At 45.9% G+C, this 17,649-nt stretch overlaps 1 protein-coding gene across 1 annotated transcript in view; it reads left to right on the forward strand.

Moving 5' to 3' along the window:
• The window catches only part of GPRIN3 (GPRIN family member 3), a 60,240-nt gene extending 47,032 nt beyond the window's left edge, over nt 1–13,208 (forward strand). Inside the window, exon 2 of the mRNA XM_060247060.1 lies at nt 10,447–13,208. Coding sequence (XP_060103043.1) covers nt 10,564–12,903 — 2,340 coding nt within the window. The 5' untranslated portion in view covers nt 10,447–10,563 and the 3' untranslated portion in view covers nt 12,904–13,208. The remainder of the gene's footprint in view (nt 1–10,446) is intronic.
• Nucleotides 13,209–17,649: the final 4,441 nt, after the last annotated feature.

The following is a 17,649-nucleotide window of genomic DNA, read 5'->3' on the forward strand; positions in this document are numbered from 1 at the left end:
GATCTACTGCGGCTCTTTGAAGCATCATGCTAAAGAAGATCGTAAAGAGAGTTGGCGCGAGAACGCAGCCTTGCTTTACACCTGTGCCTATTGGGAAGGTCTCCGAGAGGTCGTTGCAGTGTCTGACTTGGCCTCGCTGGTCTTCGTGTAGCTGGATGATCATGCTGAGGAACCTTGGGGGACATCCTAAACGTTCCAAGATTTGCCACAGGCCTTTTCTGCTAACGGTATCGAAGGCTTTGGTAAGGTCGACAAAAGTCACATACAGAGCCTTGTTCTGTTCCCTGCATTTCTCTTGGAGCTGCCTGAGAACAAATACCATGTCGGTGGTGCTCCTGTTAGCTCTGAAGCCACACTGGCTCTCTGGGAGGAGTTCTTCTGCAATGGTGGGCACCAGTCTGTTCAGGAGTATTCTGGCAAGGATTTTGCCTGCGATGGAGAGCAGGGTTATCCCCCGGTAGTTGGAGCAGTCTGACTTTTCCCCTTTGTTCTTGTATAGGGTGATGATGATTGTTCTTGTATAGGGTGATGATGATTGCATCGCGAAAGTCCTGTGGTAATTTGCCTTGTTCCCAGCAGGTGACAAGTACTTTGTGAAGTGAGCTATGTAGTACTGTGCCCCCATGCTTCCAGATCTCTGGTGGAATTCCATCAACTCCTGCTGCCTTGCCACTTTTCAGTTGCTTGATGGCTTTAACAGTCTCTTCTAGGGTGGGGATCTCATCCAACTCTGTTTTCACTGGTTGAAGTGGGGTGAGGTGGATTGCTGAATCTTGAACTATGCGGTTGGCACTGAAGAGAACCTGAAAATACTCTGACCACCGGTTCAGTATGGATGCCTTGTCTGTGAGGAGCACTTGGCCATCTGCACTACGCAAGGGACTCTGAGTCTGATATGATGGACCATATACTGCCTTCAGGGCTTCGTAGAACCCTCTTAAATCACCAGTGTCTACTGGTGTATACTGTATTCTTGTATGAATGCCAATAAAGGTCTATGGTATGTATCAATCCAGTGGTGCATCTGAGATGCCAGGGGATATGTGTTCACCCCTACCTGGACGATCTTTTGATCCACTCCAACAGCAGAGCCAAGTGTCTAGAAGACACGGAGATCACCATACAGTGTCTCCAGAACCATGGTTTCATCATTAATTTCTCCAAGGGCACCCTGCTACCAACTCAATGCATCGAACATCTGGGAGCAATAATCAACTCATCCAACAACTCTCTGTCACTTCCTGTTGTCAAGGCTCAGAAGATCAGAGAGACGGCATCATCGGTAATCCAAAATCATTCCTTGATACTTTTAGAATTGGCCAAATTGATGGGACTCAGAGTCAAAACCAGCCTCCGTTGGTGGACGCAGATGAACAACCTACGCCAAGGCAAGCTATCCAATGTGTCGACGTTTGAGGAAATATTCACCAATGCAAGTCTCCAGGATTGGGGTGCAGTCCTCCAAGAGTCTCCAACCCAGGGTACTTGGTCCCTTCCAGAGCGTTCCTTACCAATCAATGTACTGGAACTCAGAGCAATTCGACTAGCACTACTTAATTTCAAGTCTACCATATACAAACAACAAGTCCAAGTCCGCACAGACAATATATCAGCCAAGACTTACCTGAACAAACGGGGGATCCAGATCATCTCAACTGCACGAAGCCATGAGACTTCTGCAGTGGGTGGAGAGGAACCTATCCTCAATCCAGGCAGAACATATCAGGGGCCAGGACAATATACAAGCTGACTGATTGAGCAGACAGTCCATTTGCGATGGGGAATGGAGTCTTCACCCAAGAATATTTCAACTCATCTGTCGACACTTCGGTCAACCTCGAGTGGACCCATTTGTATCTCCAGCAAATTGTCAACTATCTCGCTTCTTTTCCAGATATCTGCATCAGGAGGCGGAACAGACAGATGCCTTAATGTCACCGTGGTCCCCGGGGCTTCTTTACGCCTTTCCTCCCATTCCTCTTCTGTCCAGGGCGCTTCGGAGAGTGAAGGAAGCCCAGGCGCAAATCATTCTAGTGGCTCCGTGTTGGCCTCGTCACCCGTGGTTCTCAGTGATCCAAGAGCTAACAATTCGTGAGCCACTTCCTTTACCAACAGACCCAGACATGCTTCTCCAGGGTCCAGTGTGGCACCCGAATCCAGGATGGCTATGTTTGACCGCGTTGCGGTTGAGCGGAATACCTTACAGAAGCTCGGATACTCCACAGAGGTGTCTGATACCATCCTAGCCACCAGGAGACAATTGACAGTACGTATCTACAATACCACATGGAAGGCATTCATGAGATGGTGTAGATGAAAGAAAATTAATTCCATAACTCCAACTATCGCAGCTGTACTGGCTTTCCTCCAAGAGGGGTTCCAATCAGGTCTCAAAGTATCCACTCTGCGACGACAAGTAGCAGCATTAACCACGGTACTACCCCCTACTGGAGGGTACAAGCTGGCAAGACATCCACATATCCAACTCTTCCTAAAGGGTGCAACAGCGAAGGCAGCCCCTCAGATACATCAGTTCCCCACCTGGAGACTCAATCCAGTATTAACAGCACTCACGAAACCGCCATTTGAGCCTATAAGAGAGGTGGACTTAAAGTGGTTAAGAATGAAAGTTCTCTTTCTGGTTGCCATTACCTTGGCTCATAGGGTATCAGAGCTCAGTGCTCTGTCTATTAAAACTGACTTTTGCATTTTCCATAGGGATAAAGTAGTACTCAGGACGGATTCTACCTTCATCCCTAAGGCGGCCTCAAGATTCCATCGCTCTCAAGAAATCGTGCTACCTACATTCTGTCCAAATCCAAAACACCCTAAGGAGTTTATATGGCATACACTGGATGTACAAAGAGCATTAAAGATTTCCATTGCAAGAACGTAGAACATACGTAACACAGAGGGTATGTTCATCAACATTTCACCTCCAAGAACGGGAAACAGAATGTCTCAAAATTCCATTAGCTCTGTTCTAAAAGCATGTATCCGGGAAGCATACAAGTCATCAAGTTTGCTGATCCCCACAGGAATAACGGCACATGCTCTGCGCAGTGCATCAACCAGTGCAGCTTTTCTTAATCACGCTACAGTAGATGAGGTTTGCAGGGCCACAACATGGTCATCCATTTCTACATTCATCAGACATTACAAAATCCATACCATCGCAGCTGCAGAAGCAGCCTTTGGGAGGAAAGTCCTACAATATATCGCTACCTCAGCAGAAGATGATGACAACCCACCCAACTAGGGACACTGCATTAGATGGTCCCAATCACATGTCCTCCGCTTCTGAGGGAGAACAGCCCATTGGTACTTACCGTGAAGGATCCTTCTCCTCAGAGGACAGGAGGACATATTGCTGCTCCCAGCATCATCTTCTATATCTATTTCTATATATCTATATATCTGCATATGGCTGTTCTTATTTCCTCCTTCATTGTCTACACTAATATCTTCTGGAAGGTAATCAGTGTATATAGTTGCTATATTTTTGGTTGCTCCTGACGAGTTTTATGTTTCAGCTAGTTCAGAGTTTTACTAAGTTACTGCTATTCGGAGTTTCGAAACTGAAAGGGGAGGGTTATCCCAAGGCGCCAAAAGGAAGGAGAAAAAAGTGTTTCCTGCCTCCCTAGAGGAACAGTGGAATAGCCCAATCACATGTCCTCCTGTCCTCTGAGGAGAAGGATCCTTCACAGTAAGTACCAATGGGCCGTTCTCCCCGCCCCCAACAAAAACAAGCCGAGGGAAGAGAGTTATGTATTGGCCCTGCGTGAAACTGGCATGCAGCCCTTGAACCAGATGTTGCCATTGCGTGTGTATCAGAGGTAAATCTGCTGCACCATGCAAAGTGAATCCGTAGCCTGGGTAAATGCATGAACCCCAGACAGAGCATTCGTTTAGTAGTTTCCAAGGGGTATTATTTGCTTCAATTTTTGTTTTAAATTGAAGATTAAATGGAAGTTCTTATATTCTGAACACTCAAGATTTCATGACTTGATTCCATCCTGTGGGAAATGGATTGAGCAACACTGCTTTCTTGTTTTGAAAGGACGGTTGGGTGATCATTGTGTGTGTGTGTTGTTTTTTTAAAAAAGGGGAAGCAATTTGTTGAGATTGTACAGTGCCCATTGTCACTTATGGATTGCTGTGGCAGTGGGAATAGAGTGAAAGTGTGAAAAAGCAGGAAGCTATTGATGAAGTGGTCAGCAAGAGGAAGAAAGCTATTTTTAACTGATTATTTGTTTTCTGCTTCAAGCTCTTTGTTATCCTTCCCCCCAACACACACCCTTTCTGTCTAGTAAGAGTGGATAAATGTTAAAAGATAAACAAAGCCAGTCCCTAGTGTTCTGTGGGTTGGAGTGGAGGGAGAGAAGCCATCCTCCAAATCTTTTGGAAATAGGTTTTTGCTGTGTATATATCATGACTCCGTGCAAACACAAAACCCACAGAATGTAGTATGAGGTGCTGAATTCAGCTGCCAGAGGACGTTGGCTTTAATTTTTGGAAAGGTAAGCGTGTCCCTTTCTGGATTCCCACACCACCTTATCCTGCCTACATGGTCCTGTCACTTAAACGTCTGGCACGAAATGGCTGCTTAGAGGCCAGAAAAATAGGCTGAAGAAGGCTTCAAGTGGGTAAAGAGCAGGAAAAATGTGACCCTTGAGAGTCTATTTACCCATGAGTTCCAAGGATTTGGAGGAATGTGCATTGTTTCGTGGGCTTTACGTAACCAGTAAAATAGACCTCTAAAGGTCACTGTTGCATTAAAAGAAGCAAAAGAGCCCTCTGCAGACATTGTCAGCAATGGATCAGAATGGGAACACCACCCCCAGCACACCTGCATGCTGCATAGGCGCCTGTAACAATATGAATTGTAATGTGCATATGCCAGTCTGGGAGGCACTTCTTGTGAAAGTGAAACATGTCTGGATGTGCTCAGTGCCTGGAGTGGATCTTCCATTATGGAAGGAAGTTGAAATGTAAATATAATAACAGCCAGGCGAGCTGAGCAATATGATTCAATCTTCTACTGTCTATTACTGTCTGTAGAAAGCAAATGGCTCTCCTGTATGAAATAAAGCTTTGAGAAAGCTTGAAAACAAAAACAAACAGTTCTGAAGTTCTGCAGTTGCATACTAAATAGGAATCCATGCTACGCAAAAATCCAGTTTCATTACCTGCACAGGAAAAAAAATATTGTAGATTTCTTCATAGGGGCATGTTTCATATCACTGTGCATTGATAATATTTCTTTGTGACAAAGAGAAATCATTGTCGCTCTCACAAAACCACACCTCCAAACACAGCTCCTTTCTAGAATCGATTGGCCTATTTTTGTCAGCTTGTTCCTGAGCAGCTTAAAACTTCTGTCACAGAATCTTAATGAAAAACAGAATTGTCAGATTGTTCCAGTGTTTTCCCCCAGCATTTAGATCCCAACCTTTGAGCCTGCAGGCACCTTTGGAATTCTGACAAGGGGTGATGAGCACAATCACAAAATGGCTATCACAAGAGGTTTTGCCACCCACAAAATGTCATAGAGTAAAGGTATATCTCTAATAGGACCTCTTCTGCCTGAAATGTTCAATTTCTGTTTAACCTTTTAGTCAGGGCTTTTTTTCTAGCAGGAACTCCTTTGCATATTAGGCCACAGACCCCTGATGTAGCCAATCCTCCAAGTGCTTACAGGGCTCTTATTGCAGGGCCTACTGTAGGCTCCAGGAGAATTGGCTACATCAGGAGTGTGTGGCCTAATATGTAAAGGAGCAATGGATCCAGAGGAGGGCAATGAAGGTGGTGAGGGGTCTGGAGACCAAGTCCTATGAAGAAAGGTTGAAGGAGCTGGGCGTGTTTAATCTGGAGATGAGGTGGCTGAGAGGTGATATGATCACCATCTTTAAGTACTTGAAGGGCTGTCATATAGAGGATGGTGTGGAATTATTTTCTCTGGCCCCAGAAGGTAGGACCAGAACCAGTGGGTTGAAATTAAATTAAAAGTTTCCAGCTCAACATTAGGAAGAACTTCCTGACCGTTAGAGTGGTTCCTCAGTAGAACAGGCTTCCTCGGGAGGTGGTGGGCTCTCCTTCCTTGGAGGTTTTTAAACAGAGGCTGGATGGCCATCTGACAGCAATGAAGATCCTGTGAATTTAGGGGGAGGTATTTGTGAGTTTCCTGAATTGTGCAGAGGGTTGGACTAGATGACCCTGGAGGTCCCTTCCAACTCTATGATTCTATTATTCTAAGTGCGTTTGCACACGAAAGCTTATACTGTGAGTAAAACTTTGTTAGTCTTAAAGGCGCTGCTGGACTCAAACTTAATTATTTCAAAGTTAGCCACCTTGTGGACCTTGACTGGGTGGAAAAGTGTCATTAAAATGATTTAAGTAAATAATCTGTGCCACATAATAGAGGAAGGGGGAATCTTTCCCCCTCCCCAGTTAAAACCAGCAGGCAGATATAAGGGGCTTTTGCTTTCTGGATTGGTGTGTGCGGAGGCATGAGGTTTTTTTTCACATGAATGGCTCAACACCTGTGATTGTCGTGATATCCTTTCATTCAGAAGCAAACAGGACGTGTCTCAAGGCACAGAGCTTCCAATACGATCATGTTTCCTCTAAGCCATCAAACGTGACAGCCGTATTGCAAACAAACATTATTCATTGTGTCACCAGCCAACTCTCTGAATGAACACTGTCCCCCTGAGCAGCAGTGGCCACACAGCAGCACTAATAGCGCTAGCGTTCTCTTTGCGGAAGGCCACGGCGCTGATGAAAGGCTCCTGGCTTATCCATTTGGATAGGAGCTGCCTCCACTTCAGCCACAGTAGGCCGAAGAAGAGAAAGAGTTTACTCTTCACCCAGCTGAGCCAGCAGCAGTGAGTTACACAACTCAGCAGAAATGGTGGTAACCAACATGCTATGGAAACTAAAAAAAAAAAAAAAAGTTCAAATGGGAGCAGTGTACAAAGTCCATCCATTATTCTCTTAAAGGCTGGTTTATGAGCAGCCCAGGGATGTAAGATTATACCTGCCGTTGAACAAGAAAATGATCTGGGGGGGCTCATGAATACCTTATATGCTAAGGTAGACCTTTAGAGAGTAATTCTAAGCAGGTCTACTCTGAATTCTACTAAGGTCTATTCAATAGGGCTTACTCCCAGGAAAGTGCTCTTAGGATTGCACTGTCAGTCTTTCAAGGCTAGAGTTGCCTTCTCTGACTGGCAGCTCTCCGGGATCTCAGGCAGAGGAGATGCGAAAGCATCACCCACAATTTGATGCTTTTCAGGGGGAATGTTGAGGATTGAACTAGGGGCCATCTGCAGATGCTGTGCCGCTAAGCTTTGAACCCCACCCAGCTCAATTGCCTGTTTGATCATAACCTTTAATTTTTGTTTAGACCAGTAGGAAGTAATCTGGGCTTTTTTTGTAGCAGGAACTCCTTTGCATATTAGGCCAAACTCCCCTGATGTAGCCAATCCTCCAAGAGCTTACAGGGCTCTTAGTACAGGGCCTGCTGTAAGTTCCAAGAGGATTGGCTACATTAGCGGGTGTGACCTAATATGCAAAAGAGCCCTGCTATGAAATATTGCCTTTTGGGGGAGAGGGGATTCCACTCCACCAGCACATGAGCGGAGCACTAGAATACAGGCTAATGAAAGCAGGAGGGTGAAATTGCCATACTGGGCAGGGGGAAGAGAGACAAAAAAGAGGAGTTTTTGTGTGGAGCAGCTTGCCGAAGCAACCTGTGCTAAAAAGGTGTACTCTCTGCTGCTGAGCAGCCTCACCCTACTGCCAGATCAGTACACATGCAGAGAGAGGCAGGAAGCACGGCCCCCAGGCAACTGGCTGTCATCTGCTTCCTTCTCCCTCTCTCTTGCTTCCTTCTGCATCACAGATTGCTTTGCCAGGCATGCTCAATTGCACAGGAGCTACAGAGCAAAGCCTTTATTTTCTCCATTGGCTGAGGCTCCTCCCGTGGGGAAAAGGTGGGGAGGAATAGCTTGCTTTGCCAGGCTCTCTCAATCATGCAGCAGAGCTACTGAGCCAAACCTGTCTTCCTTCTATTGGCGGAGGCTCCTCCCCCTCCTGGTCTTCTGGAGAAGGAAGGAAAGAGACAGAGCTTCCTTTGCCCAGTTCCTTGGACCCCATGGGAGAGATACAAAAAAAAGCACCTCTAAGACCAACAAGTGCTAATGATTTAAGCATGTTTTATTTTAAGTTTAAAAAAAAAAAAATCTTTAATTGTGTTTGTCTGCATCCTTTATAAAGTTTATATCTCTGCTATCTAATCCTTAAAGAAGTCCACATATGGCCTGGCCCAACATGACCCAGCCCGACAAAGTCTCATTTATGTCAGATCTGGCCCTCATAACAAATGAGTTTGACACCCATGACCTAGACCTTTCCTCCTGTCTTTCCATATGAACCTATGAAGCTGCCTTACACTGAATCAGAGCCTCGGTCCATCAAAGTCAGTATTGTCTACTCAGACTGGCAGCGGCTCTCCAGGGTCTCAAGCTGAGGTTTTTCACTCCTATTTGTCTGGGCCCTTTTTAGTTGGAGATGCCAGGGATTGAACCTGGGGCCTTCTGCTTACCAAGCAGATGCTTTTCCATTGAGCCGCTGTCCCTCCCCAATCCCATCCAGGTGCTTTCAGCTTTAGTTAGCTTATGATGGGAGGAAGGGGAGGATAAGACTTGGCTCCCCACCATTGCATTCTGCCTTGGGTTAGCCTGCTTTTTGGATTTAGTGGCTGAGCCGCTAGAAAATGGGCTTTCTTTGAACAGGTCAATACATGCTTCGGTAATACAGAGTCTTGATTTTTGCTTTTGATGAAATTTATATAACTGTCTTGTTTGAACTGCCAGTTTTGGGACTTTAAAGCGCATGTCTTTTGTGTGTTTGAATCCAGCGGAAAATTACAAAGTAAATCAATTCAGTACTTCAGCTCCAGCCTTCTTTATTCTGGGCTACTAGAAGAAAAGCAAAATATCTAAGATTACAGTTGGGAGTTGCTTTATACAAAGGGTGTTTTGAACCCCTTGTGTGTGAAAAATTACCTTTCATTTACAATCGGATGACCCACCAAAGTATTCTTCTGATGAGAACAGCAAGACAGGGATGGTCAGGGAATGTGCCTTGACTTTTATGAAACTGAGGGGCGGGGCCCTCAGTTTCATGTGGTGGGGGTAGCTGCCAGGCCCCAGAATTTCTGGTGAGGCCCACGGCTCCCAGTTTCACCCACGAGCCACCCTTGCCATCTCTGTGCAACCATGGTTCTGACCAGGGTTTTTTTTTGTAGTAGGAACTCCTTTGCATATTAAGCCACACCCCTTTGATGTAGCCAATCCTCCAAGAGCTTACCGGGCTCTTAGCACAGGACCTACTGTAAGCTCCAGGTGCTTTCCAATCCTCCTGAAGCTTACAGTAGGCCCTGTGCTAAGAACCCTGTAAGCTCTTGGAGGATTGACTACATTAGGGGTGTGTGGCCTAATGTGCAAAAGAGTTCCTGCTACAAAAAAAGCGCTGGTCCCAACTAAGAGAGCCAGTTTGATGTAATGGTTAAGTGTGTGGACTCTAATCTGGGAGAGTCGGGTTTGATTCTCCACTCCTTCACATGCACCTGCTGGGCTGACCTTAGGTCAGTTGCAGTTCTCTCAGATATGTTCTCTCAAGAGCAATTCTGTCAGAGCTGTCTCAGCCCCACCTATTTCACAGGGCATCCGTTGTGGGGAGACAAAGGAAAAGGAGATTGTAAGCCACTCTGAGTGAAGGGTGGGGTATAAATCCCATCTCTTCTTCTCTAGCCAGTGTGACTGAGAAAGGGCATGTGAGAGTGCGCAGTGGTGGTACTCCAGTGACAAAGGGAGTAGGGCTCCCAGTTGCAGACACTGGCCGGTGTTGTCAAGACAAGGGTGTGCAGACAGTGCAGAGAACAAGCACATAAGTAGTGAGAAGGTGAATGATGCATGGGCAAGAAAGGATTTTGTAGGGGGTGGAAAGGAAAGTATGGGTGAGCCTGGTGATGAGCAGATGAGGAGCTTGGCACGTCTGCCCAGGCCCCTCAAAGCCTGGAGCTGGCCCTGCTAGGAGGTTCTGTTTGCAAAAGCTTGTCCTTGTTTCAGGCATTCTAGAGGTGGTCTTTCTTTTAAAAATGAAACCTCTGGTTTGGTTTGTCTGCAAAGATGTGCCTTTCCCTGGAAATTCTTCTTTGCCCTTCATTCCTCCTAGAAGTCTTGCTAAGTGGAGGCATGTGCAAGGGAAAGAGGGGTAGAAAGCATTTTTGGTTCTGATGCAGTCCACAGTGCAAATCTTGCCCTAACCCCCTGTGCAAATGCCTCTGAAATGTGCTCAGGAGCATCACACTTGCATTAGCAATTTTGGTTGCTTTCGTGGGACGGTGTTGTTAATTATGTCCCTTTGCTTCTTTTTCAGGTTGGTTGCAAGCAAGAGTTGGCCGCAGCTATAGCTCTGTCTGTGTAAGCACTTTTCAACAAGACACTGGACTCGCACTAGTGAAGCCATCTGTAGGCCGTAACTCGGCACACTTCCATGGGGACTGTACCTGATCCTCTGAGGTCTGCTAGGCTTTCGTTGGTTGCAGCTCCGGAAGAGAAAAATGGTCTGAGAGAGCCGCATTCTCCTAAACTCCTCTGCAAGCAAGCAAGCGTAGAGAGGAACGGTAATGGCTTTCCTCTTCCTGCCAAGGCGCAGCCTGCTGGAGATCATTTGCTTGACATGAGCTGTGCCACAGTGGAAGATAAGCCAAGGGATGAGAAGTGCTGTGGGTATGAAACTAATCGAGCAAGCATGCTTTCTGCTGGGTCTTTAAGCCTCTCCAAAGAAGGTCATCGGGCCATGCCAGAGCCAGCAAGTAACTCTGAACAGGAAGGCAGCAAAGGTTCCAGAGACCTGGCTGTAACAGAGGGCCATGCTCCAGGCCAGATGGCAGTCAAGAAGCTTCCCGCTCAGGAGGCCAATGAGGTTATGCAGAGTGGCGACAGAGGGCAGTTCTGTAGGGCCACTGATAAGGCAAATTCCACCTCTGGAGTTGGCATTAAGGGCAATGAAGTGGGTGATGGTCTTTCTCCATGTCTTCAGTCCACTTCCCAGCAAGCTTCTTCAGCAGTGAAGGAAAACGTAGACGAGAAGAGTGGTCCTGAGAGAACTCACCTTCCAGTGAAGGAGTCCAGAGCTGTCTCTGATCTTGAAGCCAAGTCCTCCACTTGCATGGGTGCAGAGCTGATGGATAGAAAGGATGCAGAGCTGATAGACAGAAAGAACACAAGTCCCTGTCCCAGGACTGAGGTTGTGCCAGAGACAGAACATAAACCCAGGCTTGAGAGCACACCGCAGCCATCCTGCAAGACAGAGACTGGAGGGAAGGCAGTGGCAGAGCTTTCCAAATTCAAAGACACAGGTACAATGACAGTTCAAACGGACAGTGATGCTGTCGGTAGGGAGACAGTGCGCAGGGACCACCAAGATGCCGGGGTCCAAGCAGTGGCCAGTGTAGAAAACAAATCCTCTTCCACCAGCCCAAGTATCTTTGCTGCATTCTTAAGAGAGAATGTGCATTCCGAGACACAGCAGAAGCAAGAGCAATTGCACGTTATTTATGCAGGAGGTGGTGGGAAGGAGCAATCTGAAATCGTTGACGGCTTTGCACCTCTTCTCCAGATGGCTCCTCCCATGGGCGTCGTGTCCGAAGTGCGTGCTCAGGCCGCAGCTCCAGTAGATACGTCGGGAACTCAAGCCGTCAGGCTTCCGAGTGACCCAGTGGGAATGCACGATACTGTCTGCTCAGCTTTGTTGGACAATGGAAAGCATCCGTGCTCGCTGACCTCCGACAGCACTCAAGAAACTCCAGTCAACAGGGTAGAAGCACAAAAGGCTGGTGAGGCTGACAGTCGTGGTGATTCTCAGCAGCCGTCCGATTCTTCAGTCTCATTGAAGACCAGACCTGTTTACCAGATTACTGTCAACAGCAGCAATCAGCCTGCGGCTTCTCTGCAACCTGTGAAAGTCGAAACCAAACTACCTCCCTCTGCCATTCAGGATCCCGGGTCCTGCATTGCAGAAAACAACCAGGCTTCTCCATCTCACCGCCGAGCATCTGAACAGGCCATATGCACTGCTGTTAGCACTCATGATAGCAAACGAGGGCAGCATTTGCAAATCCAAACTGTTAGCAATCTTGAAACCGGTCCGGCTGGTTCCCACATGGACGTAAAACCAAAGAGGGAAGAGAAGTTCGCCCCTCTTTGTTCGAAAGAGCTGGAAGTCAGTAAAATGGGAGCTGCCGCTGGGGCCCAGACAAGATGTAGCCCTGGCACAGGGAAGAGAGAACAGCCTAAATTTCCAGAGCATAACAAAGAGATGAAACTGCCGGGCGGTCAGAGTCTGGCGGCCGTTCCTGAATCTGAGTCACGAAGAAGTCCTGTTGCTGCTCGAGGACTTCAGGTTGCTAAAAGCAGTGAAATGAGAAAGGAGGCCAAAACGGTGTCACCTGCTCAACAGAGACTCAATCTTAGTGGCAATAAGAAGGAGCCCAGGCCAGCAGCCACGGAGGCCAAAGTGCAGCTGAAGCAGTCCAAACGCGTCAGGGATGTCGTGTGGGATGAGCAAGGCATGACCTGGGAAGTCTACGGGGCATCCCTTGACCCAGAATCGTTGGGGATTGCTATCCAGAACCACTTGCAGAGGCAGATCAGAGAACACGAGAAACTGATGAAGTCTCAAAGCGCCCAGAACCGGAAATCCATTTCTTCGGATACATCATCAAATAAAAAACTGAAGGGAAGGCAACACAGTGTGTTCCAGTCCATGCTGCAGAATTTCCGACGTCCTAATTGCTGCGTCCGCCCCACTGCGTCTTCTGTGTTGGACTGAAAGATTGGGGAATAGGGGTGGGGAGGTGACACTCGTCCATTTGTATCCATTTTTGTATGTGTGCAGCCAGAAATCCATGGCAAACGAGCCCCCCCAAGTTCAGCTTTGTTGCCTGAGATTCTGATTCAGCACTGGGGAGGTGAGGGGTGGTAACAGTTACCCATTATGTTCCCAGTAGCCATTGCTTCTTATCTGTCTTTATTCTGCAGCCAGCACACACAGCTTTTGTGTTAAAGTCCTCGGCCCCAGCCTGTTGCCAAATGAAAAGACAAGCACAAATTAAAATGGCCAATTTACTGCAGAAATCCTGGTTGCTTTAGCAATGAAAGCAGGAAGAGGCATCAAAGCTTCTTTTATAAGATGGCTGACGACGTCCTAATAGATCCTACGCAGAATGCCTTTTAGAAATGGGGATAATTCAACAATGATATGGTTAATGTTGCAGACATTCCCCAAAGTGGGGAAAGGAGAGAGGTAGAAGTTCAGTAGACCTAAGCTGAGCACAGAGATGGGAGGGAAGGTGGCATGGTATAGCCAAATCTTGTGAAATTTCAGAAGCTAAGCAGGGTCGGTACTTGGAAAGGAGACCTCCAAGGCAGACTCTACAGCAGGGCTTTTTTTGTAGCAGGAACTTCTTTGCATATTAGGCCACACACTCCTGATGTAGCCAGTCGTCCTGGAGTTTACTCTAGGCCTTCTACTAAGAGCCCTGTAAGCTCATGTAGGATTGGCTATATAAGAGGGGTGCAGCTTAATATGCAAAGGAGTTCCTGCTACACAAAAAGCCTTGCTCTGCAGAGGAAGGCAGTGGTAAAGACATAAAGCTATTGACCCCCTATCTCAATATTATCCGTTCTGATTAGTAGTGTCTTTCTAGGGTCTCAGGCAAAGAAAGATCTTTCCCAACACCAGTTACTTGAGATCCTTCAGTTTGGAGGTACATGGGATCTTCTGATTGCAATGCAGATGCTCTCTTTTGCTGAGTCCCATCCTGGCTCCATGACACTTACAAGTTCTATGTATTCTTGTGGAACATAATTCCAAGTAAACTGCCTGCTCTGAGAAAGACTGCCAATTTGCCCCTGGTCTCTCATGACAAGAGGCTCTGAGAGGAGGTAAACCTTCCAGCCAGTGAGCTCTATCAGTACTGTGACACAGGACCTAAATATGTTGTGGACCTTTAGAAACCACTGAATATCTGCTATCATAAAGGTGCTTCAGTTTAGAGTGCAAGGGTCTTAGAAACCCAAGTCCCAACCAATTGCAGTGGGTACCAGATTTCCTTAAACGTTTTTGAACTGTCATATTAGATGCGGGTGTGGGGGGGCCTCTTGTCTGTTCATTACTGCATTTCTGTGACTGGGGTTAATAATTCCAGGGGTTCTTTATCTGACACTTCAACCAGAAGTGAAGAATTCCATTTTGCTGTTTAAATATATGAAAGAATTAGAAAGATTATGAATGCTGTGAATAGACTTTTAAATTGCATTAATTAAAAAATAATAATTTAAACAAATTCTTAGCACATAGCAGAGGTTGAATCCAGTCAGCTTTTGTGCTGATGAAAAAAGGCCCCTTTGACCACCACTGACTTCATGTGTTCACCACAGAATAGCTCTTACTGTTAAGAAGTTTTGCCCAGTATTTAGCCAAATTCTGCTGTGATGACCTAGGCCACTTCCCTCCCTCAGAGGCAAGATTTTCCCTCAATTTTTCTCTCCCTTTCTGACTGAGCAGCCCTATTTATCAATTATTTTCTGAAGAACTATGGCTGTCCCACCTTGTTACAGTATGAGATTTTGTTGCTGGCTCCATCCAGGAACCTGACCACTCTGTAACTTAAACAACTGAATAGCACTCAAGGCTTTTTAAAGTTCAAAAATAACAAAATATTTTATCCAGTGTAGAGGGGAAAGGTCAGGCGAAATCAGGGGTAATATTTCTGAGGTAAATCAGTATAGGCACAGACCATGTTTCAAGCAACTGAGAGTTTCTTACTGTGATTCAAAATCTTTAAAATGAGAGGTTCTTGTTTCAGTATTTCCCAAGCACTCCAGTATATGTTCTTTAATGTATTTGACTCCTTGGTTTCCAGAAGGTAGGGATACTGTGTCTGGTACCAAAAGCCTTCACAAAACACACCAGTACTCTTCTTGAGGTTGGTTTTTTTAAACTGACTCATCAGGATTTAAAAGGTAGCTTGTAAACCAGACAAGGGATCTCTCCGCTCTTCAGAGCTATCTCCCTATTTTAACTGGGTAGGGGAATTCTTCTCAAAATTGAAGATCTATCCCTTTTTCTGGCCCAAATGGGAGTCTTCACCTAACTATCCACTCCTGTCAACTTTCCCAGTATTCCATCTGTGTTAAACTGCTCTCAGTTGGAGCTAAACACAAACCCTGTCAGCCCTAAACCCTTCTCAGTCAGGGCTAGACTCAGACTCATCAGTATTAAACTCTTCTCAATCAAGGCTGAATTCAGACTGCCCGCTCCTCAGCATTCAGCTCTCAAGTCTTTCTCTGCTCAGCTGATGCTAACCAATCAAATTCCTTGGAGCAGCCTGTCTCTCTGGCTCTGTGAGGAATTAATCCTTCACAGCCTATTATCTGTTTACACAGCACTTATAAGATTTTAAGATGCTGTTTCTCACATCTGCCTCCTTATAGTTTCCACCCATTAATTAGGGACAGACAGGCTCAATAGGCTTCCTTGTTGTTAAGAAAGATGTCCTTTGTTACATGCTGCAGAGTTAAAGCATGGGTCTTCTGATACAGAGGAGCAATTTGGAGAATGGCAGCACTCACGTCAATCATATACTTGTTAATCATAATCTTATTGAGAGGTAGCATCATATAGTGCTTAAAGTGCTGGATTAAGATCAGGGAGACCAAGGTTCAAATCCCTTTGTCATGGAAGCTTGCTGGGTGACCTTGAGCCAGTCACATACCCTCAGCCTAATCTACCTCTCAGGGTTGTTGTGAGGATAAAATGGAAGACAGGAGAATGCTGTAAGCTGCTTGGGGGTTCAAAATGGGGAGAAAGGTAGGATATACAGTAAATTAAATTTAAAATCCTCACTATCCATTTCTACAGATTGCTAGGAAGTACCTTCTTGGAAAGGCTTGGGAGACAGCTTTTTATAATTTGATTTTTATAGATCTGGTGACTCGACTAAGAGAATAATGAGGAAGATAAAAAATCCAGTCCCAGTCTTTATCTGATTTCTTTCTAACTCAAGAGAGCAAAAGTCACAATCGTGGTAGGTCAGATGCAATCAGCAATCTCACGAAATGGATCAAATACGTTCTGGAATAATCCTTGTTCAGAGCCAAGTGAGGCAAATTTTAATTATCCCAATAGAATTGGATCAGGAGAATGGATTTCAGAGGCACACAATTCGCATTTTTCAGCTACAGCACTCTCACAAATTGACTTTAGAGAATTCTTAGGGCCAATCTATGTTATTAAAAATGGATTTCTGTTGAAAATGGCATCTCTTGTGTAAAGAATCTACTTTCTCTCTTAAATAAGAAGGAAAGCACACATTTCATCTATATCTTGCCTTTCTTCTTACATGGGGTGAGTTGTAGCACATGTTACAGAGGGAGGGGAGGGAGAGCTCAGCATGGGTTTGCTGTTTTCAGGAGCTGCCCTGTGTAGTTTGTAAATGGGTGTGTAAGAGTTGCCTCCAACTTTAGAGTTAAGATTATTTCCGCTCTGCTACTAACATGCTCTAGAATTCATCATCCCACTGTTCACCAGTTCGTTTTCCATGCCTTCTTGTGCCTTCTGTCCCCTGCTCATTTGATTAATCAGTCAAACTGGCATGGCTAGAATAGCCAGTATTGCATACTCAGAAAAAAAGAAGTGTGAATTTTCCTTGAGGAAAGGAGAATAACTTGAAAAACTTGCTAGGAAAATGAAAATGTTGATGAAATGCAGATAACAAGCACAGTAGGCTTACAGCGCAATCCTAAACTGAACAAAGTTTGAATCAGCAGAAGCTAAAGCATGTAGTAATCAGGCCATTTGGAAATCCCAAACCATCTCCACACACACACACTCGTAAGCAAGCCACTTCTAAAGTTTTGACATGCTTCATGATTTTTTCCATTAATCAGTCCTTTTCCAGGCAAATTTGTTTATTCCATTTATACCCCATTCCTCTTCCCAATAGAGACCTTGGTCCCCTGTCCTCCATTCTCTCCCCACAACAGCCCTGCGAGGTGTGTTAGGATGAGACTGTGTCTGGCCCAAGATCACCCAGCAAGCTTCTTTGGCCGAGTGGGGATCAAACCTGGTTGTCCCAGATATTGGTTCAACGTTGTAACTACTACACCAGCCTGGCTCTCAGTCTTATGGCAGGGAGGAACTGGTAGACAGGAGGTTTGTTCGTGCGGAAGAGACTGAACATCTCAACCTGAAAGCCTGGATTTCTTGCTGGGGCATATGGGAATTATACCTCCTGATGACTTAATTGTCCTGGGGAGTGCAGGAGACCACATCACCATACCATTCCCATGCACACCCGTGGGAGATGACACATCTGAGCATGCCCAGGAACATCTAGGCTCAAAGGTTGTTCCCTAGAAGGCTTATCCCTGTTTTCAGCTTCCTCTCACAGTCTCAAGATTCTTCTCATTTTACAAAGGAAGTTTGCTTAGGAGGGGCAGTGGGGAAAGGCTGCATTCAAATTCCCCAATATTTGCTTTTTTTTCTGAGCTTTGTCAGAGTAAGGTGGAACAT

Source organism: Heteronotia binoei, chromosome 9, assembly GCF_032191835.1.
Source record: "Heteronotia binoei isolate CCM8104 ecotype False Entrance Well chromosome 9, APGP_CSIRO_Hbin_v1, whole genome shotgun sequence".
Taxonomy (NCBI): Eukaryota; Metazoa; Chordata; class Lepidosauria; order Squamata; family Gekkonidae; genus Heteronotia; species Heteronotia binoei.